Source organism: Chiloscyllium plagiosum, unplaced genomic scaffold, assembly GCF_037043375.1.
Source record: "Chiloscyllium plagiosum isolate Xiang-an unplaced genomic scaffold, Cpla_swu_hap1 HiC_scaffold_18, whole genome shotgun sequence".
In the NCBI taxonomy this organism is placed as follows: domain Eukaryota; kingdom Metazoa; phylum Chordata; class Chondrichthyes; order Orectolobiformes; family Hemiscylliidae; genus Chiloscyllium; species Chiloscyllium plagiosum.
In genome coordinates this window covers 57,655,351-57,683,018 of record NW_028270156.1, presented here as the reverse complement: position 1 = coordinate 57,683,018, position 27,668 = coordinate 57,655,351, and the positions used below count along the sequence as shown (strand labels likewise).

Here is a 27,668-nt window from a genome sequence, read left to right as displayed (position 1 = left end):
GGGTTAGTTTGATGGGGCGGGGCATGTTACTGCCGCTGGGTTGGTGACCAGCTTCTCCCAACCCTCCCCAGCCCGGAAAGGGGTTCACAGTTCAAGCCCCAAAGCACCCCCCTGTCCCACCGCTTACGTGCATCCTTCAGGCCGAGCGGTGAAAACATCCGAAGCCAAGACAGCCGGCGATACGAGTGTTGCTGCTCTTTGACCGGGAGAGGACAGCGAGGTCAAGGCGGTAGGCGGGGGCTTCTCTCGGTCTCTGTCTCTCCCCCGGATTTTTGGGGGTGGAGGGAATAGGGAAAGTGCCTCTCTCCCTGGAGAGGAAGCTGGAGATCTCTCCTTTGCTGGGGGAGGGGAAGGGTACCTGCCTCTCTCTCTGGGCCGTGCTCCGGCTGACGGTTGGTGCTGGAATTCTGCTGCAGTTTGAATTTGTCCGGTGCGCGAGCGAGCGCCATCTGCTCCTGGGCCTTCCCGCTCACACAGAACTGACCACCCATCTCCTCAACAGAGAGAAAGGGAGGGGGAAAACAAAACCACTCCAGTTGGGCTGCATTTATTGAGCTCCGATGCGTGCAAAATAATCATTGCAGTCATTGTATCTCAGCGCTGACAGGAGTGCACGCCATCACTCCAACGGCCTGGCAGTCGTTATTCCGGCGAAGTTGGGAATTGTTTATCGGGACCCTCCAGAGTCGCCATCGTGGCATAAACTGAAGAAATTGCCTATGAGGTCGAATTTTTCCGTGGGTAATTCCCCACGCCTGGACCCTCCAATGGCTCCGTTTAATTATTAATTCTAAGGGTTCCGATGAGATTAGGGGAAATGAGATTTTTCAAATTCTTGAGAAACTATTTAACTCACCAACTACCAGTCCCTGTCAATCCCTAACCTGTCCCGCAAGGAGAGATCTCATTGAAACTTAACAGGATAAGACTCATAGAGTTGTGTACAACGGAAACAGACCCTTCCGTCCAACTCGGCCATCTTAAATTAACCTAGTCCCATTTGCCAGCACTTGGTCCATATCCCTCTAAGCCCTTCTATTCATATAACCATCCAGGTGCATTTTAAATTTTGCAATTGTACTAGCCTCTACCACTACCTCTGGCAGTGCATTCCAGACACACATCACTCTCTGCGAGAAAAAGTTGCCCTTTAGTTCCCTTTTAAATCTTTCCCTTCTCACTTTAAACCTCTGCTCTCTCGTTTAGGATTCCCGACCCCAGGGAAAAAGTCCTTGGCTATTCACTCTATTCATGCCCCTCATGATTTTATGAACCTCTATAAGGTCACTCCTCCCCCTCCGAACGCTCAGGAAAATAGCCCCAACCTATTTAGCCTCTCCCTATAGCTCAAATCCTCCAATCCGGCAACATCCTTATAAATCTTTTCTGCGCCCTTTCAAATTTAACAACACCTTTTCTACAACAAGAAGACCTGAACTGAATTCAGTATTTCATAACTGACCAATACTGAGAAGCCTGGATAGCTTGGACATAGAGAAGATATTTCCACTGGTAGGAGAGACTAGGACGCAAGGGCACAGCCTCAGAGTGAAGGAATGACCCCTTTGAACTGAGATGAGGACGAATTTCTTCAGCCAGAGGATAGTCAGTCTGTTGAACTCATTGCCATAGAAGGCTGTGGAGGCTAAGTCATTGAGTGTATTTAAGGCAGAGATAGATAGGTTTTTGATTGGCAAGGGGATCAAAAGTTACAGGGTGAAGCAGGAGACTGGGATTTAGAAATATATCAGCTATGATCAAAAGACAGAGCAGATTCACTGGGTGAAATGGGATAATTTTGCTCCTATATCTCATGGTCTTAATAGTCTTCCTTTGTGTTGGACAAAAATTATACAAAGTACCTTATCAGTTTCAAACTCATGGGCTCATGGTCTTTCACTCCTGTTTGCCAGAAGCCATTGATATACAGGATACCTTCAAAGTCCTAATGCACTGCAATAATTGCCTGGAAAGTTTAATCCTCCCAGCTCTGAGTTAAAGTCAGAGACTCAAAAGGGTTATAGTTACCTTACAGTTAGCCTGGAAAAGCTAGAGTATTAAAACCTGCTCTAACTGGACTACAGACTCCATGAATACTTGACCCCACCAACTGAACACTTCCCCTTGATAGATACCTGACTCTATGATACCTGACCCAGCTTAATCCCCACACAAATAACTGCAAACTATCCCCTCACAATTCACCCATTTAACTGCTATCTTTACCCTATCTTTCACCGTTCCCCCCTCACCCTCCCAGCTCTACCTGCTTAGGCACCTCCCTCTGTGGCTTGTCAAAGTACCTTTGTGACATTTAAACCGTAGAATTACTGCTGTACAAAGGATTTGATTTGGCATCCTACACTTCGCTAGAAGGCTTCCTGATCATTTCCACCTTTCTGAAAAGGCCCAAATCGGAAGTGTTAGCCCAGAAATGCGGAACTCTTGGCAGGCTAAGTGAGAAAGCTGTCATTGCCACTCCATTGAAGATTTGGCTGTATATTGAGAATGCATATTGGTTATACAAAGTGTGCCTTTTGGATTTTTACCAAACCAGACAGATCATTGCTAATCCAAAAATTAACTTGACAATTTTTGTTTTATATCCATTTCTTCAGTATCCAGTTCAAAAAAAACCTCACTCATTCACCACTGTCCAAACTCAATTAACTATCTGTTACAACTGAGTTGCAAGGAGTCTGTCTTTCTCTAATCTCACTATTTCCACTAGTTACAACTTACATTTACATAAACTGCAAAAAATAGTAACATTGTATCTCTTTCCACAGAATCTGCCAGACCGTTTGAGTTTCTCCGGTATTTTCTGTATTTGTTGCAGATTTCTAACATCCACTGTATTTTGTATTTTTTTACACATAATTGTTTTTAATTGTTTTATTCAGTTCCCAATATAGCCAATCATACACTTTTTCCATATTAGACAAAAAGATCTATTAAGCAGGCTCCTTTAATAAAGAAAATTATAATTGATTTATTGTAAAACAAAACTTATTAAAGTAAATACAATATTGGCTAATACATTCAGTTTATATCATGAACATTTACAAGTTTACCCATCTATATATCCCAGTATATAAATATATAGCTCTGATAAAAGTGAGATAAAAATATCTGTACAGATTCACTTTTTAGGAATAAATAATTTTGCCTAATAAAGTCTTCCAGGCAAAAAAAGGGATAAAAGTTTGAGATGTTCAGATGGCTGCAGGTCTAATGATCTAGCATAGAAAGGTGGATGTTGCTGACACGTACAGGTGTCTCTGGAGATCTTTGCAAATGCAGTCATTCAGGAAATATTGTCAATCTCTTCCAGAGGATTCCCTTCCAAAAGCAGCTGTAGCAAGGCTCCAGACACCACACAGTGCCCACAAAAAGGATTCATTTTCCAGACACAGGAGAAATGAGCTGAGTTTCTTACTTTCAACAGGCTTCTCTTCAACTACTACAAACATTTTCTAAAACAGTCACAAACCCTGCATGTGGTCTCCACTACACAAGCAATTATCACAAGAAATATGACTACCAAAAAAGCGTTATTCTACTGTCTTTTCATTGATCTGTTAAAATCAATTCCAGATATCCACAATCATTCACATTCAAGTCCACAATATTAATAAATATATAGCTTTGATAGCAAATCACACTGGACACCATCCAGTTCACTATCCTTAAATAGACACGCTTCTTCCTTGAATTATTCTTGTTGATAGCTGAAATTGTTGCTAATCAACAGAAAGTATTAAACTTTGACCAAGTTGATGTTTTTTGAATGTGATCTTTACATTGCTGATAAAGAAGTTGATCATTAATTGCAAAAGCTCTACAGCCTTTTATTTTGATATTTTAATCAATATTAACTGGACTTCCACCTCCTGAGCTCCTTTTAACCTTTGCTTCTTACAGCCTTCTGCATCAGCTTTTGTACAAATGGCATTTAGATTCATCCTTTTGTTTGTTTATGTTTAAAGTTGAAGTAACATGTGAATGAAAACTGGTCAGTGTTGGTGCAGTTATCCCACAGGATCAAAACCAAGTATCCAAATGTTCAGAAAGAGTTAAAGCCTTGCGTATTTGCCAAATTAGATTACAAGTAGATCTCTGAATTTGGTTATCAACCTTCAAGTTGAGTGGAGAGCACTAGTTGATATAAAGTGGTGGATATACTCATTAGGGAACTTGGACCATACATTGCAAAGTTTCTAATAATGGGTTAAGGTGAACCAGCAGTTCGATGGGTGTAGGGGAATGCAGTAGATGTGTTTTTATTTATAGGATTCACAATGGATATCAATGATAATGTTGCGTGTTGATTATTATTGAGGAGGATGCACAGAGTACTTACCAGTCACATACTGAGGTTGAATGGGTTGTGGGGGCTTTGAGGATCAGTGGGTGTAATTGATATGTAATCAGGAATGAATCTGGACATAGACCACAATCAAGGGGCGGACAACAGTGCAAGCGTGGTTCACTGTAGGTAGTAATGGATGTAAGGCGCACAGTGAAGAATAAGGATAGGTATTGTGTGTATAGAACAATGTCAGTGATTGTAGGGTGTACAGTGGGAATGAACACCTATGTAGTGCAAAGTCATCAGTAGATGTGGGGTGCACAGTAATGTTGGTGAATTAGAGAAAGTATGGTGGCACAGTGGTTAGCACTGCTGCCTCACAGTGCCAGAGACCTACGTTCAATTCCCACCTCAGGCAACTGTCTCTGTGGAGTTTGCATGTTCTGCCTGTGTCTGAATGGGTTTCCTCCCACAGTCTAAAGATGTGCAGGTTAGGTGAATTAGCCATGCTAAATTGCCCGTAGCGTTAAGTGAAGGGGTAAATGTAGGGGAATGGGTCTGGGTGGGTTGCTGTTCGGAGGGTTGGTGTGGACTTGTTGGGCCGAAGGGCCTGTTTCCACACTGTAAATGATCTAATCTAAATCAAATGCAAAATTTGTCCCGTCAATGTTGTTCAGACAGCAGTGCAGTCCATCATCATTAACTGCACATTAAAGAAGATTGTCATGACCACATCTGATAGTTTAACTTGAGATGGCCTTTACATTTCAAAGAATTCATCTTCAATGAAAACCATCTTCTTTTGTCTGAACTGTGATGCCAACTGGTGGTTAAATTTCTTCTGATTCCCACTGACTTCAATTGTCTAGGGAATCTTGATTTCACACTGTGTTGGAAGCTGTGTGGATGTCAAGGCAACTACTCACACTTCACCTCTGGAATTCAGCTCTTTGACCATGTTTAGGTTAAAATTGCATGATGATCTGAATCTTGGTGTTGTGGCAGAAACCAAAATGACCAAACCAAACAATAACAGGGCAACCTGTATGTGAGTAAGTGCCACATAATCAGGCTATAGACAACATTGTTACTGCTGAAGGAATTGTCATTGGATGGATTATATATGTCGGATTTTTGTGGACAACACATAATCTGCAAAATCCTCCACTTTGTTGGCTGGTTTTCAGTGTTGTAGCTGTATTTGAATACCTTGGTTTGAGGCATGGTTAGTTCTGGAGCATATGCCTTCATAACGATGTTGTCAGCACCGATACACTTTGCTGTACCCAGAGCTCTCAGCTTCAGATCACCTGGAGTGAAATAAAGACTTTCATGATGATGGAAGTCTCTGAGGGAGGCCAAGATAATTTACTCGGCACATCTGGCTGAGAGTGGTTACAAGCACTTCACTCCTTGTATTTAGTAATCACACGCTGCATTTCAAAATTACTATTCCTGTAATATTAAGAACTCCCACTCAAAGAGTACAGCAGAGTCCATCATTTGGAGCAATAACAAGAGGCAGAGCGTAAAAGATCAATGCAAACAAATAAGGCTGCAAAGTTATAAGGAGTATTCTAGGTGAAAGAGAAGGAATAGGAGAATTCTATAATTAACTGAAGTGATGGGAAAAGAATGCTTGATTGAGTTTGGGAGGTAGAGTTGGAGATGAGTAACAACTTGAGTAGTGCCAGGTTAAACTGGGGGGAAACAAGAAGTAGTGTCAGCTGGAATTGTGAGGGGGTAGAAAAAAGTACAAAAGCCAATTCCTCTTTCAGCAAGTGGGCTCCTTCTAAGGATTTGAAAATAGTCTAGCTGCCTGAGCTATGGGAAACGGCACGTCGGCAGCCCAAGTGTGCTTTTAATTTTTCTTCCAAATGGATAAGAAACAGTCGCAAATGGGATTTAACATGTGGAGAATATCATGTTTGATATGGCTTACTTTAGAACCATAGCACTGTATAGTGTCACAACATTGTATCGATTCTCACTGTGCCCATTCTTAATTGCTGATATTCTTGATGCCATTGTCCACAGCTACATGTCTGTTTATGATGAGAAATTTAGATCTCATGGATTACAGGGAGAACTAGCCATTTGGATACAGAACTGGCAGAAAGGTAGAAGACAGAGGGTGATGGGTGAAGGGTTGTTTTTCAGACTGGAGGTGTAGTGGACAGCGAAGAACATTATCTCAGATTACAACAGGATCTTGATCAGATGGGCCAATGGGCTGAGAAGTGGCAGATGGAGTTTAATTTAGATAAATATGAGATGCTGCATTTTGGGAAAGCAAATCTTAGCAGAAATTATGCACTTAATGGTAAGATCCTCGGGAGTGTTGCTGAACAAAGAGACCTTGGAGTGCAGGTTCATAGCTCGTTGAGACTGGAGTCACAGGTAGATAGGATAGTGAAGAAGGCATTTGGTATGCTTTCTTTTATTGGTCAGATTATTGAGTACAGGAGCTGAGAGGTCATTTTGCAGCTGTGCAGGACAGTGGTTAGGCCGGTGTTAGAATATTGCATACAATTCTGGTCTTCCTAAAGGAAAGATGGTGTGAAACTTGAAAGGGTTCAGAAAAGATTTACAAGGATGTTGCCAGGGTTGGAAGATTTGAGCTATACAGAGAGATTGAATAGGCTAGGGCTGTTTTCCCTGGAGCGTCAGAGGCTGAGGGGTGACCGTATAGAGGTTTACAAAATTATGAGGGGCATGGATAGGATAAAAAGACAAAGTCTTTTCCCTGGGGTGGGGGAGTCCAGAACTAAAGGACATAGGTTTAGGGTGCGAGGGGAAATATATAAAAGAGACCTAAGGGGCAACTTTTTCACTCAGAGGGTGACACGTGTATGGAATGAATTACCAGAGGAAGTAGTGGAGGCTATGACAATTGCAACATTTAAAAGGCATTTGGATAGGTATATGAATAGGAAGGGTTTGGAGGGATATGGGCGGGGTGCTGGCAGATGGGACTAGATTGGGTTGGGATATCTATTTGGCATGGACGAGTTGGACCGAAGGGTCTATTTTCGTGCTGTACATCTCTATGACTGTAACCAGTAGGTATGAAGCAAACATTGCATTTATGTTTAGTTTTTACAATTTTTTTCAGAAACATATCAACATACTTTACTTTAAAGTGAGGTTATGCAGGCAAAGGCAAGTAGGGCCTACAAACAGCACTGTGAGTAATAAATAGCTAGTTGGGTCTGTTATTGAAGGCTAAGAGGAAGGGACTTTGGCTTTGACACGAGGTAAACTCTGACCTTGAAATTAGTACCATGAAATCTTGCCCAGTTACCTGCACAAACATATTGAGCATTGTTTTAACATCTCATCTGAATTTTTCACTAGCTCATGTACTGGCATCTCCTTGACAGTATGGAAATTATGTATGCATGTCCGCTCAGCAAAAAATAAGAGGAGCTGGGTTTTGCCCATTCCCCCAGTCTTTAAGAATTCATGGACATCAAACTAATGGGAAAACCATGACCTTCTAGTTGTTCTGCAATTCATATACCATGTGAACTTGTTCTGTCACTGTCAATCGATCAATATCCTAAATTCAGAACACGAAGGTGACCTTTTAGATGATCACTTACTTCTGCTGATGACCAGAGCTAGGAACTGCATGAGATGCCAACAAGTTCTTTATGGCTGAGTGAAAAAGAAGTATTCTCAGATGTCAGGAACTTTTAAAAATACATTTCAAGTCTTTAATGTAAAACAGATACAGGGTAAATGGTACATTGCTAACTGCAGCATGAAATGCACTGAGGCATTCTCATTTCTTCTGAGACAATAGGCTCAAATCTTCTGGCCTGAGTCAAAATTCCTATCTTCACTCAAATGTGTATAGTGCATCAAGCCTTGGAAGATGTACGAATGATTAAATTATTGATTTAAAGTTCCACATTAAGCCTTGTCTGCTGGGATTTCTTCTTGGGAATTCAAATACATAAATTGTAAGATCTTCTGGTATGTTTAATCCATTAAATATCTTTCAAAGCCCACCAATCTTCCTCTACAAATAATCACCAAGTATGCTTAGAGGCAAAACTCCTTGCTAGGAACATAATTTTCTTCCTCCAATAGTTTGGATTTTGAGAAGAGCTAGAAAATAGGAATGGTTTTCTCTCCCTGGAGGTGGTGAGAAGTGGAAATTAGGTCAATTCGCCACAGTGACAAACTTATCCAGTTCTTGCTACTTCAGCAATTAAGTGCTGTTGAGAAGATCCATGTATGACTTTCCCAAATCACCAGCAAATAAGGGGCTGAAGTAGTCAGTTAATGGCAACCTAAGGCCCTCAGCCATGCTCATCTGCCTCTCTTGGCTGAGAAAAGTAGCTAGTTTTCTCACTAGTGACCAGCCTAATAAGTTATGGGAGTGCCTCAGATTAGTCCAATTAGGTGGCAGTTGGAGACACTGAGAGTGGGAAGGTGAGGACAGGAGGGGGTGAGGATGGGGCAGGGGGGTCCTCTGAAAGCCACCCTTCTGCCCTCTACTCTGATTCCCCCAAAACATTTCTTCTAAATACCCACAACCCACAAAAAACTTTGCTTACTCGTGGTTCCCCTGATGTGAAGACATGAACCAGCAGTATACAGAACCCAGAAACCACTAGCTTTCAGTGGCTGATGATAGGCAACTTCTGGTGACAGGAGTTTCCAGTATTGAGGTTTTTGATAGGGCGAGATATGCTCCCTTGCTTGCTGATAATGAGCTGATGTGGGAACGATCTGATGAGTTGCCTTATCAGTGGGGTATTGTGTTAATAGCCATCTAATACACTCACCCCACTTAGAAAAATGAAGAAATGTCACCCTAAGAGACTGTGCAAGAAACTGTATTGTATTATAAGGTTAGTGAGTGTTAAGTAAATACATAGGAAACCAACCTTTCGTATTGAACAAACCTATTAAACCGCCTTGATAACTCATTTATTATATGCAATATTCAATGTACTGAAACACACAAAGAAACAAAGACCAAAACTGCCAGTCTTAGGTTTTCCTGAATAAGCAGAATTTGATGGCACCATTGTAACTGGCCAGAGAAAAGAATAATTAGTTAATGTTTCTGCTTTTGATTACTTTCTAATGATTCCTGCTCAAAAGTGTGTATATCTATATTTGAATGTCAGATGAAAATAGAATGTACATGGCACTTACTATCTGTAGTCTCATATACACAATGGTTATTGAATGAAGAACTTTTGCTCACCCTCTTCATGTAGAACTATACTCAATATTAGCAAAAAAAGCTGAACATTAGCTAGCAAGATACCACATAGGCTCTGTTCAATGATACATTTCATGCTTACCATAGAAATGAATCACGTAGACAGCATGCTGAAGTGCCACAAACAACCAAATAGAATTCAAAGAGAGCAAGACATAAACACAAGGGATGTTTAAATATTGCGTTGTTTAGAAGATGTGTTATCCAAAATATTATACTATCAATAGTTGGATGTATCTTCCTTAAATTTTTGGACAGAACACGTTTCAGAGAAAAGGACACTGGCTAAAGCAGCTGAAAAGAAAAAAGTTGCTTATGATGATGACGCATTCAGGGAGAGTTCACATGACCCAGTCTGTAGTTGAAAAAAATTATTTCTGAACACAAAAGCTTGACAGAACTTGCAACAGTGGCAAAAGTCTATGCCCTCTCTCTTTGCATCTGCTCTCAAAAAAGTGTCTGATTTGAAAACCCACAGGAGGACCTCATTGCCTTAAGTGGGGGGTTCCTAAAAATGGAGCCTGGATCTACAGCACTGTCTTCAGAAAAAGGGAATTTAATCAGCTATAACAAATCCAGGAGGAAACTCCATGCTAATAACTTGCATGAAAAATGACTCCAGTATTTAGACAATCTATGAATTACCCTTTTTTTTCTGAATGTAACTATTTCTTAGCTAATGTTCTTTCCTCATCTCTCTTTAATTTCAAACTTTATTCTGGCCAGTAGATGAATGGGATAAGGAAAAGAATCAGTCTATTCATCATTATTGAATCATCACATTCCATAAAATTATGTTCTGCTAACCTTAGGAAGTAGAACAGTACAGCATAGGAACAGGCACTTCAGCAACCACGTCTATGCCAGCTGTGGTGCCATTCTAAACTAATGCTTTCTGCTTGCACATGGTCCCTATTTCTGCCTATTCATGTGTCTATCTAAATGCCTTTAAATGTTGCTTAAGATCATAGAATCACTATAGTATGGAAACAGGCGATTTGGCCCAACAAGTTCACACCGACCTTCCAAAGAGTAACCCACCCAGACCCATTCCCCTAATCTATCTCTCTATATTTACCCTGACTAATGCACCTAACATGCACATATTTTGGATTGTAGAAGGAAACCCACACAGACATAGGAGAATGTGCAAACTCCAGCCAGACAGTCGCCTGAGGCTGGACTCGAATCCGGCTCCCTTACACTGTGTGGCAGCGGTGGTAACCACTGTGCCACCCAGTATTAAGTATTTGTTTCTATCACTTGCACTGGCAGCGTGTTCCAGGCACCTACTTCTGTGTAAAGAAATCTTGCCCCGCACATCTCCTTTAAACATCCCCTTCTCACATTAAATCCATGCCCTTTAGTGTTTGATATTTCCACCTGGGAAAAAGACTCTGACTGTCCACCCTAACAATGTCTCATAATTTGATATACTTTACCGGGTCAGCCCTCAGCATCTGACATTCAAGCGAAACCTTCTGCTGATACATAATACACTCCAGTCCAGGCAACATCTTGATAAACCTCTTTTGCATCCTCTCCACAGCCTTCAGATCTTTCCTAAAAGGTAGTGACCGGAATTGTGCACAATACTCCAAATGTGGCCTAACTTAGGTTTTATACAATTGTAACATGACTTGCCAATTTTTATTCTCAATGCCCTAACCAATGAAGGTAAGCAGGCCGTATGTCTTCTGTATCACCTTATCCACTTGTGTTGCCACTTTCAGGGAGTTACGGACCTGGACTCCAAGATCCATCTGTACATCAATGCTTCGAAGGGTCCTGCCATTTACTGCATATTTTCCTCTTGATTTTGACCTCCAAAAGTGCATCACCTCACATTTGTCCAGATTCAACTTTGTTGCCATTTTTCCATCCAACTTTCCAACTGATCTATATCCTGTTATATACTTTGACAACCCCATTCCTCACAATCCACAACTCTACCAATTTTTGAGTCATCTGCTAAGTTACTATTCATACTAACTACATTTTCATCCAAATCATTTATATATATTGCAAACAACAGAGGTCCCAACACTGATCCTTTCAGAACACCACTGGCCACGCACCTCCAGTCAGAAAAACACTCTGGTGCAACTGCCTGCCCTGGCTTCTATCACCAAGTCAATTTTGTATCCAACTTACCAATTCACCATGGATTAAATGTGACTTAATCTTCCGGACCAACCTACCTTGTGAAATTCTGTAGTAAAATCCATGTAGACAACAGTTACTGTCCTACTGTCATCAATCATCTTTGTCAATTCCTCAAAAACTCAATCAAATTTGTGAGACTGGACCTCACTTTGCACAAAGCCATGCTACTTCTCCATAATAAGTCCATTCTTTTCCACATGCAAGTGAAAGACCATGCAAAATAAAAATTCAACAAAAAAGTTATCAGTAAATTAAATGAGTTGTGCCCAATTCTATTATGTAGGTAGTAGGCACTCTATAAATTGGGTGGCTTTAACTTCAATCTGTCATTCTCATAGTCTTTCTGTTCTTTACAGTGTTTATACAAATCAGTTCAACAGCTGTAAGAAAACAAAGCATGAAGCTCTGAAGATACATTGTTTCACCACTGAAGGAAGGAATAAAAGACATCATCATTCAAAAATGTTTCTGAATTGGCAACTTACATCCGTTAGTCAGTATACAGATATTTCTGTAAGGAGAAATCAAGTTTTAATTTGGTGAGGTTTAAAATTATTTGCAGGTATATATTTTTGACATTTTAGACCTTCATCATGGAATAATCAATTAATACTGATGGTTTTCAGAGATTTTTTTCCCCAATGCCTGGAATGTCATTCTTTCAGTAACTCTGCTGCCCTTGGATGTGTAACCACCCCCTGCTTCTCTATCCAGTTTATTCCATTCTTCTTCTATCTGAAGCGAAGGCTTGGAAATATTGACTAAGACTGATCACGCCTTACCCACAAAAGAATCTGTGAAGCAATTTAAATTCAATGTAAGATAGAAAGGCTTTAAACCTAGTTCATATAAGTAGATGGCACTACACTTCTGAGAAGGATACTGCAGCTACTAAATCATTGAAATGCAATAATATTCCTGATGTAGTTCACATTTGGGTTCAAAATCAGTTATTCACAAAGCTCCAACCGAAATCTATGGAACACCACCTTGAAAATAAGAATTGCTTGCTTTAACTCTCCTCCAAAAGGATTTGTTTTCTTATGCTTTTTAAAAATCATTTTGTGGGATGTGGACATCACTGGCTGGCCAGCATTTGCCCATCCGTAGTTGCCCTTGAGAAGGTGGTAGTGAGCTGCCTTCTTGAATTACTGCAGTCCACCTGTAGTGCCAAAAGGAAGGGAATTGCAGGATTTTGACCCAGTGACAGTGAAGGAATGGCAATATATTTCCAACTCAGGACAGTGAGTGCTTGGAGGGAAACTTCCCATATACCTGCTGCCCTTGTCCTTCTAAATGGAAATGGTTTGAGAAGTGCTGCCTTAAATCACAACAGAACAGAGCTCACAAAGGTAAGCCCAGCACTTTTGACTCTATAATGGCCTACTTACTAATATCTGGGGACATGTGTCAATATTAGGAGACCTGGCCCAAAGATTAGTAAATCATATCTTACAGCCAAAATGCCTTATAGCCAATGTTTCAGATGTCAAACTTCAACGTCCTTGGTCTGCACTATCCCATCAGCTGGACAGACCACCAGATTTATTTGCACATTGAAATATAGTTACAAGTGTGTGGTTCTAGGAACTCTTCAACATTGGCTGTAGATCCCATGAGGTTTCAAGGCATCAGGTCATATAAGGACAAGGAAACCTACTGGCATGTCATCTTATATTGCAGGGGAATTGGAGTACAAGGCTAAAATGGTCTTCCTACAATTATTAGGATTTGTGGGATTATACCTGCTTGGAAGGTATCTAATGAGTGGCGAATGATGCTAAACATTGTGCAATCATCAGCGAAGAAAGTGGTTGTTGGTCTGGTGTGAGCACAACTCAATGGTATTACACACACTTTTCCCAGTACTATTGCCAATGGCTATGATTAGAAACCTATTGCTACCAGACAAATATTTGAGGCACATATTCAACTCCCTAATCTTACTTACCCTAGTTGATATAGTTCGGGTAATAATTCAGAGATTTTTAAGCATTTAACCTCTCGCTGCTCATTCTCACTGAGGGGAACTTCTTTCCTCGTCTTATGTATTGGTGCCTACCAAATCACATTAATTGGATCCGTCACCCCCACCCCCCTCCGAATTTCCTCTTCAGCCCTGTGCAGATGGTCCAAGCCCTGAACTGGCTATAAAAATACAGCCTCCCACCTCCTGCTCTTGGATATGTCTGTTAGCACTGACTATAATGTTCTCTACTTCCAATATTCTATTTACTCCCTCCATTTCAATGGCTTCCTATTTCACAAAGCCATGGTTTGTTTGCTCATCTAGCCTGTAGTGCCTGTACACATACATAAAAGCTTCAAGAACCTCAAAATTGTTGGACAATTCTAAACTCAGAGGCTCCAGCAATTCTGGCTTCCCAATTTCCATACTTCACCTGCTGTCACAGTTCCCAGTCCCTGACAATTTATCCAATCAGGATATCCTATCCTAAGGTGTTTGATGACCTCTGAAATAGTGTACAGGTAACTTTCTCCTGCCCTAATACATACAATGTGTGTAGTTTGGATGACAGGTCATTGAACCCGCAACACTCCTTGTCACAGACACTGATTGCTGACTGGTTGTTGTGCATCATACTGGTGTCCAGTACCTCTCACATGCTGCAGCTGCAATACGTCACCTGCCCTGCCATCCTTATTGCATTTATTTAACTAGTTAATTATTTTCTAATTCTGGAAAGACTGAAACTGTATAAAACATTAATCAAAACAGAGATGATGATCTCAATGGTGCAGACAAGGAGCCTGAATAAGACACAGCTTCAATCCAAAAGCAGAGAATAAGCACACACACAGTTGCTGCCTCTGTTTTTGAAGATAACATTGGTAGATTTAAGCCATCCAAACAGCTAGAAGTAGAATTGAGGAGGATCTGCAAATATATGCCACTGTTGGTGAGGGCTGTGTCCATGGAATTTAGATGGATTGAGTACTGGAGGTCAGAGTAAATCCTAGAAGAGGAGCTGAACTGCTTTGCAAGGAAGACAGAGTTTTGGAGAACTTTGTGACTGAGATTGATGACATATGTGCTGAGTGATGGCCATCCAATTCGTAAAATCTCTCTTTGTTGTATTGGCCATTTCATTGACAATATGTTGTTTATAATCGACTGCAATTTGGTTTCTTGAATCATGCTAATTTTAGTTGATTCTGGGATTTTCAGTATAGATGGTTCTCCAAGATAGAATTTAATGTTTGCCTTGTTTAACTCTTGTTTGACAGTTAAAAATCTTTGGGTTAGATCATGGACTCTCGTGGTTTCATTCTTGCAATAAATAAGTGAGATTGTGGATTTCTTCTTTTGCCTAAATAAAATTGCTGATCTCAACCAAGATCACAACAGTGTCTTACTAATTGCATCTTCCTCTCATTCTAGCCATCATCTTGGAATGTTTGCTGTCACGTGCACTAACTTATGTATGATGCAGTTATATATCACGCTACTGGACCACTGACTGACCACATGAACAACCTCTACCTGACCCAGGAGGTGTGTTTGTGTTCTCAGGTTCTATGAAAAGGGCATTCAGAATCTTGCATTTCCGTGCCAGACAATGTCTCCCTGAAGTAAGCCAACTAGGAGCTGAAGAAATTCTTCCTCTTTTCAGTCCTAAATGGCACCACCTTATTCTGAGACTTTTTGGCTTGCTTTCAAAACAACCTGCCAAGCGAACATTCTTCCTGCATTTAACAAGTCAAGCCCTGTTATAAGTCAATATGTTTTGATGAAGTCACCTTTCATCTTCTAAACTCCAGGCATGCTTAGTCTGCTGGACCTTTGTTGCTCTCCTTGTATGCCATCAACTTCAATCTGCAGTTCCTTTACTTGTAGCTCTTCTTTGTGCTTGCCAGCTGCTCAGCTTCTTTCTTAACTTGCTTCTCTGTGCTACCGAGCAGAACTGGTCTTTCAATCTAGACAAGAGATGCCACGTGCTGTCCAGTCTCTGAACAAAACTGGATTGTTTTTGAAAGGTCAAGTGATTTACACTGATTGCAAATGAATTTCCTTTCTCCTTTCACCGTGTAAGGATAGATTGTATGGTTTTAGTGGTTTTGAACCTTTAATTCTTCTGGGAATGGATTGGCAGCAGAGTTCAGCAAAAAACTATTTTGATGAGATAAAGTCAGACCAAGTTTGTGCAGCTTTTCAGGTAAACTAAAAATGTTGTTTCATTTCCTTTACTATATTCACTTTTCAGAAGAAGTCTCAGTTTGACATCTTTAATTAGTATAGATTCAACATTTTTAAGAAGAACAGTCCAGATTTCCATTATTATTTGTGTGAAGATGTACTTCTTGATACCACTACTGAAGTACCCATACTAATTCCACATTTGTGCCCTTTAATACTGCAAGATCATGAGCAGACAGCCTATTCAATGATAAAAACAAGATCATCAATAAAGCAGTTGGAGATGTTTGATTCAACTAGATACAGATCAGCACAAGTTCATGTACCTGTGCTATATAGTTCAGTTTATAGAAAATTTACTAACAATCAGGTCTGATTGTATGATTTGCCTCTTTCCATGTCATCGGAACTTGAATCATCAGAGTAACCTCTTAGGAAAGTAATACTTTTCTGTATCCATGCAAGTAACATGTACTGCGTAACTGTACAATAACCTGTGCTAACGATACTGCTCTCTATGTTTTATGCTTTGAACAGTTTCTTCTTACCTCGTCCAAGTTCCACTTCGTCTGCTTCCAAGTAGAAGGTTGGCTCAGATCCAGGAACGCAGCAGGGCAACAGACAGTTTCTCATTGTACCTGAGCAGAAAAATCATAAATTCCTAATCAAAAGAACTTGCGCAGATGATACTGCTTCCACCTGATCCACATCAGATGGCATATTCAAGCTAAATAAATAATAGAACAAAGGAGAAATAATAAAACAAGGAACAAAGCCTGTTCAAATCCCCATCCAACCTTCTTGTATCATCCTCATAACTCATTCCGATCACATTATATATTGTGTACAAACTTTTAAATATTACACTTGATCCCCACATTCAAATAAATGACACAGATTGTAAACAGCTGGGCTGTAAGCACAGACCCTTGAAATACCTTACTAGTCACACATTGCCAACCTGAGAATGATTCATTTATTTCTGCCCTGTTTTCTTTGCATTAACAAATCCTTGATTTATGACAGTATCTTGCCCTGATCCTATGTGCTCAAGCTTTGTTTATTGATCTCTTGTGTGGGATCGTATTAAAATCCAAATACACTGCATCCACTGGTACACCTTTATCTACTCTATTTGTAGCACCCTCAATAAAATGCCAACAGGCTTGTAATACATGATTTGCCTTCATACATTCACGTGGACTGTGCCCAAACTGATCATTATTTTCTAAGTTTTACATCCTTAATATTAAATTCTAATGTTTCCCTGCAACTGACATCAGATTACCAGATTCGTAGTTCTGCATTTCCTCGGCTCCTTTTTTTCTCAAATGCTGAGGTTTCATTTGCAACCTTCCACTGTAGGCACTGTTCCAGCATCCATAGAATTTTGAAGTAATCTATCTCTCGGGTCCCTTCTTTAAACATTGTGAGATATAGATCAATGGGTCCTGGAAATCTGTCAGCTTTCAGTCAGTTGTCTAATAATATGTTTTCATAAACATTCATTTCGTTCATTCCTCATTCATTTCTTGAATTTATTATTTCTGGGAAATTTCTTGTCTCTTACTCAAAAAAAGATAGTCACAAATACTGGAGTCTTCCCAGGCCCTGAATAACCTGGGCAATGGGTGAGTCAGTTGGGAAAATATGGAAAATCAGAAAAATAAGCTTTTTAATGGTGAGAAAAAAAATCTGATTTTTTTTTACCCAAGGTTCACCATTGAGATGAGAATCTCATTAATGTCTGAATGCATGTGTAGACAGCTCATAATTACCTAATTTCACCTCATTTATATGCAGTTTCCTATTTTACCAGATGGTGGACAAAAACTAGATGGCACCAATTTTTAACATGAAAGTCTCTTCTGGGCCTCCAGCTCGGCCAGCAGTCCTCAGCATCTCAGAGCATGCTCCATTGTCAATGGATACCCACAACCTCTGTCCACAGTGGTTGGATTAAATACACACTAGCCTCACCATATCAGCATGGCCTTACAATGGAGGGATGATCATTGATGAAACAGCTGAAGACGGTTGATTCTAAGACCACGCTATGAGGAACTCCTGAAGCAATGTTCTGGGACTGAGATGATTAGTCTCTAGCCATCAGAATAAATCTTTCCTTGTACTAGGTCTGATTACAACTACTGGAAAGTGTGATTGTCAGCAAACTGCTGAATTATATGGTGCCCTGTTCTGTAGCTAGACCAGAGACTATTTAGCAATGTAGAGCTGGGAGTAGTATAGGTAGAAAATAATATTCTAGAGCCCTGGACAATACACTGTTTAAATATTATCCTTACCATGGACAGATGCAGTGTCCCATACCTTGTTCTCATTATCTCCTGTGCCTACAGAAGGCACTGTTAACTGAGGAAACAGAAGACAAGAACTCCAATTTCAGAAAATGTATACTCACTATGTTGGTTACAATTTTGCTTAAATTTGTTTCTTTCAGGTGATCCTGCCTACTTCAAGATGTGATGTGACAAACCAATAGGAACTGTGGATTCCCCATCACAATTTGGCCTTAGTTTTCCTCTTAACTAACTTCTTAATATCTCCCATTGGTTCTAAATATATTGAATACTCATCATTGACTGGAATATTTGGTAAGGCTTGGTTCTGTGGGTCTGGTTGATGGCCATGCACCTAATTTATTTATGGCAATTTTCAGACTCTACAATTTCATCAAGTCACTTCCCTCATATCAGATATGACCCCTATCGTCTGTCAACAGCAGGGATAAGTTAATAAATGTGGGGGTAGTGCTTACGCTTAAATATAATGGTTCAACAAATGTTTGTAGTAATTTTCTTCCATTCATTTCTGGAAATGTTTGGACCTGTGCTACAAAACAGCTCTACAGTTACCTTCAATACATCTCCCAGTGGTTATACATCATTTGTGAGTCCAGATTATTGTCAGTGTATTCAAATATAGAAGATATCAGTACCTACACTAATGCTTTACACACTTAAGATATCGGTGTCATTCTGAAACTTATGGATTTCCCTCTGTTTCATTCTCCTCTAGGACATATCCAAAGTTCAGTTGATTTGCTTGTTATCTCCTCGACGTTATGTGTAACTCATTGTATTCTGACCTTCATTTATACCTTATCAGGGGCACCAGCCTTAGCCTTGCAGGTAGGTGTACAAGCTATGGTTTTAATCAGTACACTCATTCTCGGCTAAGAGCTGTAGTTTTTATATTAATTCCTATCTCTCACTTTTACTTTTAGGTGTATGCAAGGCTATTTCAGCAACCAAATAGCTTGAGACCCTGCAGATCTAATACCAATTCCCTCTTTGGTACAAGTCTATGCCCTACTGTGTGTTTGAATCATATTTATCCTACTAGTTTCCTCTTGCCAGGTATAAGAAGCCAGTTCAAACTTTTAAGATGTACGTAGCTATGTAGACATATTTATGATAGAAATACAATCTTAAAATACATTGTTACAAAGTTAATTCTAACATAATAATTACAGGTACAATAATCAGACTTATTCAATTCCCATATACAAAACAGTGAATTCAAGAAACTGGAATTAAAAAAGCTAATCTAATGGTGGTGTAACAATTGTGAACTGTCAGAAAAATGTATCTGCTTCAATAGTGACATTTAGGGAAGGAAATCTGCTATCCTCACCTGGTATGGCCTACCTGTGACTCCAGACCCAGATAAATATGTTTGACTACCTAGGTCATTTCAATCAGCTCAAGGACAATTAGGCAAGGGCAAGAAATGCCAGCCTTGCCAGTGATACCCAAATCCATGTGAGAATAAAAGCCTCACAGACTCACTAATGTAGATGTATAAATGTGTGTCCATTTCCCAACACACACATTCATAGTGGGGCAGCATGGTGGCACAGTGGTTAGCACTGCTGCCTCACAGCGCCAGAGACCTGGGTTCAATTCCCGCCTCAGGAGACTGACTGTGTGGAGTTTGCACATTCTCCCCGTGTCTGCGTGGGTTTCCTCCGGGTGCTCCAGTTTCCTCCCACAGTCCAAAGATGTGCAGGTCAGGTGAATTGGCCATGCTAAATTGTCCGTAGTGTTAGGTAAGGTGTAAATGTAGGGGTATGGGTGGTTTGCACTTCGGTGGATCGGTGTGGACTTGTTGGGCCGAAGGGCATGTTTCCACATTGTAAAGTAATCTAAAAAAAAAGTCTTCAGAAAAAGATATTAAAAAGGTTTATTTTCATAAATTGGCTATTTGAAAAAGAAAGACTTTGGCCATTCTTGAAGGTTATTCTTGAAGGTCAAAAGATAAAGCATAAAATATTCTGGAGTCTGCTACTCTGAGGTTCTGGCATGTGTGATCAAATCATAATTATTGTTCTGAAGGTGAGTGTGAGTGAATGTTCTGCTAATGCTAACAGAGTGAATGCTGTTCTGAACTGAGAGCTTACAAAAACCTGTGTATATGACTAGATGGCAGTCTCAGAGTGTACTGGAAAATTGAAAATATGTAGCATTTGGCTGTGAAATTGATACCTGAGTTGGTTGCTGTTTTGGCAACAAATCGAATTTAACCATTCAGTTTAAAATATGCCCCAGGATACTAAAACACAATTGCGCTTGAATTTATTGTTTTGCCAACATCGAACCAATGAGATGATCTAATGTTGAGGATATAAAAATGCATGCAATTTGAAAATTGGACAGAGCAACTGCCATCAAAAGCGACCCAAGCAATTAGGAAACACTCTCTCTTAAGTTACCTTTATACCTGAAACATATTTGCAATAAAAAGAAAGAAGACGACTGAGGATGATCTTCAGCCAGAAGAAGAAAGACACCAAAGACACTGTGGTTTTGAAATTAAGTTGATGTAATTTTAATAAGTGTCTTATTGGAACAGCATATTGTTATAGAGTTGGATGCAGATAATAAACAGTTAAGAGAAAGGAGAGCTTAGAGTTATGAATAGTTGTTGTTTAATGTTCACTTTTAGAGTTAAAGAATAAATTGATATTATTTTCTTTAAATAGTGGAATTTGGGAATTCTGTGTCACTCATATTTTAACAGATTACAAGGTGAGGTGAGCTTTTCTGAGTGTTTGGTTTAATTAACAGAAGGGTTCACCGCTGTGTCATAACTGTTTGGGGGGCTCGGGTCCAAGATTTGACAGATTTAACGGATCTGGGGTACAAAAGATCCCAGCAGATTTAAATAATTGCTAAGTAGCATCCCAGATCTTTTTATAAAACATTGGTGAGACAATTTGTTTAATTTCGGTTACTTGTGGTTAGTTAAATTAAAAGTGAGGAAAATGGCTCTTAAGATTGCTAAAGACGTTTCAGGGTTTGAAGATGCTTCCCAAATTTACCAAGAACGTTTAGAAAGACAGAGGAAGGACATATTTTTAGAATTAGCAAATAGGTTAGAATTGGGTTTAACCAAGGACAAAGGGAACGCTTAAATTGTAATGGAGTTGGTCAAGCACATGGGTGTATCAGAGAAACAGACAAGTGCAGGAGAGTTAGAAAAACTCAAATTGCAATTGAGGCAAATGGACTTAGAAGATAAAGAGAGGGAAAGAAGAGCCACGAGAGAAGAAAGAGAGAGAGAGAGAGGAAAAAGAAAGAGAGAAGGTGCTTGGCTGAGCAAAGAGAGCAAGAAGAGAAAGAGAGACAAAGAGAGGAGAAAGAAAGCGAGAGAGAATTTGAACTTCAGAATTTGTGGATTAGTCAGGAGAGTCAAGTTAACAGGATGGAAATGAAGAGAGAAGGTAATGATGTATACAAATATATTAAAAGATTGTCACATTTTGATGAGAAAGATCAAAGTCTTCCTCCTTTCCTTTGAAAAATTGGCTAGGCAGATGGAATGACCAGAGAACTTGTGGGTAATGTTAGTTCAGACTAAGCTGGTAGGCAGAGCTAATGAGGTATTTGCAGTGGTGTCAGATGAGAGGTGAAGCAATTATGCAGATGTCAAACAGGCTATTTTGAGTGCTTATGAATTGGTACCAGAAGTGTATAGACAGGGGTTCAGAAACATAAAGAAAGAACCAGGTCAGACTTACGTTGAGTTGGAAAGATTTAAACATCATAATTTTGATAGATGGGTGAGGGCCTTAAAAAATAGATAAAGACCTATGAGGCTGTAAGCAAGATTATTCTGCTGGAGGAGTTTAAAAACTCACTTCCAGAGATGATAAGAATTCATATGGATGAACAGAAAGTTCAAGAAGCGAAGAGAGCGGCAGAGATGGCAGTTGAATATGCACTGGGGCAAAAGGCAAAATTTAGCTTCCAGTAAGAATTTCATCCTGTGATGGCTAGAAATTGGGAGAAGGGGAGATCCCACACAATAAAACAAAGGTTAGAGAACACTGGTAATAGTTTACCGTAGGTGAAACAAGAAACCCAAGAGGGTGAAAAGGAGTTGAAAGGCCTCAGGTGTTTTCACTGTAATGGAGTGGGTCACAGAAAATTACAATGCCGGTGGTTTAAGAAGGACACTGGGAAAAGGTGTTTTCACTACCAGAGGGTGAGACATGTAAAGTCACAGTGCTGGACATTGAAGAAAGGTACAGTGGGAAAAGATGTGGAAAAAGAGGTGAAGCCAGTGGCATTAGAGAAAGTAGTAAAGGAAACCCCAAGAAAATTCGAGGAGCTGCAGGAGAGCATAGGCAGGAACTGGCAAATGAGTTAGTTCCCAGTATCTGTAAGGACTTCACCTCTGTTGGTAAAGTTTACCCAGGAAGGACAGGAGAGACGGAGATACTGGATCTAATCAGCCTCTAATAGTAAGATATGAATGTATTTGCACTCTTTCTGACCTGTTACCCGAGAGAGTGGCAATTTGCAGAACAGATGGACAGAAACTTAGCGTTCCTCTGTGTAAGATCAGGTTGGAGAGCCGACCCAAGACTGGGGTAGTTACAGTGGGAGTGATTGACAGAATATCAGTTCCAGGAATAAAATTTGTTCTTGAGAACGATCTAGCAGGATCCAAGGTGAGAGTGACACCCTTGTTGTGGAGCAGTCCAAGGAAGACCAGGGAACTGAGGAGTTAAAAGAAAAATACCGGAATATTTGCACATTGTGTAGTAACAGGATCATAAGACAAAGCTTTATCATGCTTTATTGTGCTTTATCATAAGACAAAGCACGAAGCAAAAACTAAAGAGAAAGATGAAGGAGTTGTGGTTCAGTTATGGACACCCTTTTTAATGTAATGGTGAAGGAAAAACCCAAACAGGTAGAGGGTCAGGCAGAAGTGTTTAATTCTGAAAGGCTAATGGACTTACAACAGAAAGACGAGGCAATAAAAAGTATATATATGTATTAATGCATACTCAGAAAAGGAAACTGAATGTATTCCTGAGGGTTATTATCTGAAAGATAGAATCCTAAGATGAAAATGAAGACCACAGCAGGTTAGTGTAGAGGAGAAATGGGCAGAAGTGCACCAGATTGTGTTACCAGTAGCATACAGACAGGAAGTGTTATGGGTAGCACATGAATTACCAATAGGAGGCCACCTAGGTGTGACTCAGGCTAACGTACAAAAGCACTTCTATTGACCTGGACTGCACAAGCATGTGGTTAACTTTGCCGTACGTGTCATATGTGCCAATTACTGCCACAGGCAGTAATAAAATGAGCACCTTTGTTGCCAATTCCCGCATTCGAAGAACCTTTCATGTAGGTCCACTTCCAAAAACTAAAAGTGGGAACCCGTACTTGCTAACCATAGTGGATATGTCTACCAGATTTCCGGAGGCAATTTCATTTCAGAGTATGAAGGCAAAAAGTGTGGTAGAGGAGTTAGTTCTTTATTCGGTATGAGCTACCCAGAGAGATTTAACCTGACCAAGGGTCTAGGCTAGTTAAGGAAGTCATCAATAGCTCAGGCATACAGCACTTTAAATCAAGTGCATACCATCCTGAATCCCAAAGAGCTTTGGAGAGGTGGTATCAGACTCTGTAGGACATGTTAAGAGTGTACTGTCAGGATTATCCAAATGATTGGGATAAAGGTATCCCATTCGTATTGTTTGCCATTAGCGATGCCCCAAACGAATATACTCAATATACTCCCTTTGAGTTAATATTCAGACATGAAGTGAGAGGGCCTTTGACATTAGTTAAAGAAAAATTGACAGGACTGACGTCCGAGATCTCACACTTGGATTATGTATCTGATGTGAGGAAGAGATTAAATCGGGTAGGTGAGTTAGCTATATGGCATCTGAAGAGGGCACAGCTTGGAATGATGCAGGTGGCAGATATAAACTCTAACATTTGGACATTTTGCTCATGGGGGTGATGTATTAGTATTGTTACCAGTGGTAGGAGATCACTTCAAAGCCAAGTTTAGTGGTCCCGATCAAATTGAGAAAAAGTTGAGTCAGGTAAACTATCTGGTAAAGATGCCAGATAGAAAAAAACAGTATCGGGTATGTCATGTCAATATGTTGAAACCTTACTATAATAGAGACGGGAAATGGAGAAACAGATGTTAGTAACTGCCCCACAGTGTGAGGAATCACATCTAGATGTCGTGAAATTTGATGTGCCTCAAAATACTTTAAGTAATGAGGAAATCCTTGAGGAGGGGAGTAGGTTAGTGAACTATGTATCTCAGGAGCAAAGAACCCAGTTAAAAGGTTTGTTGCAGCAGTATGAGGACATATCCAGCAATAAGATGGGGAGGACTAATACTATTTTGCATGAGGTAGAAGTAGGTAATGCTGTTCCGATAAAACAACACCCCTACAGACTTAATCCTCTCAAAGCCACACAGGTCCAGAAGGAAGTGGATGCGATATTCAACAAAGATACCAACGAACCAAGTCAGAGTGAATGGAGTTCGCCAATTTAGTTCCCAAACTGGATGGGGCTCAATGATTTTGTGTGGACTATCAGAAAGTTAATGCCATAACAAAATCAGATTTATATCCAATACCAAGATTGGAGGACTTACTGTGTGATTATTGGCAGGTGCTTTCATCAGACAAAGCGAAAGAAGTTTCAGCATTTGTAACCCCAAATGGGCTGTACTAATTCAAAGTGATGCCTTTTGGAATGAAGAATGCACCAGCCACATTCCAAACACTCATGAACAGAGTTGTGGCTAGATGAACAAACTTTGCAATTTATCTGGATGACGTAGTGATCTTTAGTGAGTGATGGAAAGATCACATCATACAGTTGTGCAGAGCTCTTTGAACATTTATGAGAAGCAAAACTGGTAATAAACCTAAAGAAAACAGAATTTGCGAAGGCAGAGGTGACATTCTTGGGATATAACATTGTCATGGAAGATTGACCCCAAGGAATGCAAAGTCGAAGGCCATCGAGGAATTTCCATGGCCAATCTCGAAGAGAAAGGTGCTTTGATTTTTGGGACTACACAGATTCTACTGGAAGTTTGTTCCACACTTCAAGAGCTTGGTGGCACTGCTAACAGATTTATGAAAGAAGAACACAAAATTTCAGTGGACAGAACAATGCCAGGAGGCATTTGAGAATTTAAAAGCAGTATTAACCACTGCACCAGTTTTAGCTACACCAAATCTTTTGAAACCCTTCAAAGTTGCAATCAATGCTAGCGATATAGGAGTTGGAGCTGTACTGATACAGGAAGATGATGATGGAATTGAACAGCCAATGAGCTACTTTTCAAAGAAACTCAACACCTACCAGAGGAAATACCCTATCATCGAAAAAGAATTATTGAGTTTAGTACTGGCCTTACAACATTTTAATGTTTATGTGACAAACAATGTGTTGGAGACAATTGTGGACACAGATCACAATCCTCTTACATTCTTGGAAAGATTTAAATAGAAAAATATGAGACTATTTTGTTGGAGTCTTATGTTACAGACTTTTAATTTGCAAATTATACATGATGCAGGTCATAAAAATGTGATAGCAGATGCGTTATTGCAGATTTAAAGGAAAAAAAGAATAGATAAAATTGGACAGATTCTAATGGAGCAGAAATCAATATGAACTTAGATTAAGAACCTATGTATTTCATTGTAATGAGATGAAGAATTAGAAAAAAAAGAAGTCATCTTTTCATTATGATTGTTCATTTTTTTTAAGGGGTAAGGTGTTAAGAAGTTGAATGCATGTCCTGTACCTTTAAAAGAGAGTGAATGCTGTTCTGAACTAAGAGCTTACAAGCACCTGTGCATATGATTAGATGGCAGTCCCAAATGGTACTGAAAAATTGAAAATATGTAATATTTGGCTGTGAAATAGATACCTGAGTTGGTTGCCATTTTGACAACAGTTTAAATTTAACCATTCAGTTTAAATTATGCCCCAGGATGCTAAAACCCAATTGAGCTTGAATTTATTGTTTTGCTCACATCAAACCAATGAGATGATCCAATATTGGAGATATAAAAATGCAGGCATTTTGAAAACTGGACAGAGCAACTGCCTTTGAAATAGACCCAAGAAATTAGGAAACACTGTCTATCAAAGGTACCTTTTCATGTAGAACATGTTTGTGATAAAAAGAAAAAAGAACCTAGGGAGATCTTCAGCCAGAATAAGAAGTTCACAGGAGACAACAGCAGCTGTGTGGTCTTGAAATTAATTTGATGTAATTTTAATAAGTGTCTTATTGGAACAGCCTATTGTTATAGAGTTGGAGGCAGATAATAAGCAGTTAAGAGAAAAGGGGGCTTTGAGTTATGAATAGTTGTTATCTAATATTCACTTTTAGAGCTAAAGAATAATTATTTTCTTTAAATAGTGGAATTTGAGAGTTCTCTGTCACTTATTTTAACAGAGTACGAGGCAAGGTGAGCTTTTCTGGGTGTTTGGTTTAATTAACAAAAGTGTTCATCACTGTGTCGTAACATCATGCACACCTCTGAAGTCTTGCAGAGAGAGCCTGCTCAGAATGTAAAATCTTGAGATGTTCTTTCAATCACTTTACAAAGAAGAAATAAGTTTCACTTTGAATTGATGTGGAAATCTTTCAGAAATGGGAGAGATCGGTTGGACAGCTCATCCATTGCTTTCCTCCAACTCAGCTTGTTAATGTCAAGGCTTCCCTCCATCTCAGCTGGCTGTGAACAGGATTTCCTCCAACTTGGCTTGAAACTAATCATTGTTCAAAATGTTCCAGCAGAATCTTCAGCAAAACAAGCAGTACTATGATTTTAGGAAGATTTTCATTAAAAAAAAATCCATTATGTATAGTGAAAGTTCAATGACCTACTTTAAAGAAACAAATTTAGGCATGTCCTTGAAGCAACATTAAATGTGCTTGTAGCACTACAGTGGTCCTCCAGTGAAAAAGAAATCAATCAGCTGAATAAAATGGAGAAAGTAATCAGAACAAGGAATTAAGGCATCCACAGTCAAGAGATACTAAATAAAGTTTTACTTCCGGGAATAGTTGGACCTGAACAAAATTAAAAATAATTTATAGGGGACTGTGGTATATTTTATGGTTTTATTCCTATAAAAGTAAAGGCCTTTAAGATTAATGTGCCTGATATGAGAATTTCTGGGGAAAGTTATAAGTAAACTTGATTGCATAAAGTGTGTATATAAACCATGTTGTTAATAGTAACGATTTTGTTTAATTTATTGCACATACATAAAATCTATGTTTTTTTTTAAATGTAAAATCTTATTAAAATGTGGTATATTTCTATTGTTTGAAACAAGCTGTTTGGATTTCTGTTTAAACTTTACTGATCTTGAAACAGGGGTGGTACAAGTGCTTTAGATGTCACTAGAAATATCACCGTGGTAAGTTGTCCAAAGCAGAGCGAGGTTTTCAAA

At 39.6% G+C, this 27,668-nt stretch overlaps 1 protein-coding gene and 1 long non-coding RNA gene across 6 annotated transcripts in view; one reads left to right on the top strand and one right to left on the bottom strand.

Moving 5' to 3' along the window:
* Positions 1–749, bottom strand: part of tkfc (triokinase/FMN cyclase) — a 78,081-nt gene extending 77,332 nt beyond the window's left edge. Inside the window, exon 1 of the mRNA XM_043706132.2 lies at positions 128–749. Coding sequence (XP_043562067.2) covers positions 128–133 — 6 coding nt within the window. The 5' untranslated portion in view covers positions 134–749. The remainder of the gene's footprint in view (positions 1–127) is intronic.
* LOC122557918 (uncharacterized) lies at positions 22–27,643 on the top strand. Of its 5 annotated transcripts, XR_015760202.1 has the most exons (6): positions 22–229; positions 12,080–13,075; positions 18,344–18,497; positions 18,922–19,034; positions 19,130–19,262; positions 24,852–27,643. It is a non-coding gene; the product is annotated as an uncharacterized LOC122557918 (long non-coding RNA). The 5 variants fall into 5 exon arrangements; XR_006313974.2 differs by lacking the exon at positions 24,852–27,643 and having other exon boundaries at positions 12,080–12,262; positions 19,130–23,478; XR_015760200.1 differs by lacking the exon at positions 24,852–27,643 and having other exon boundaries at positions 19,130–23,478.
* The last annotated feature ends 25 nt before the right edge of the window (positions 27,644–27,668 follow it).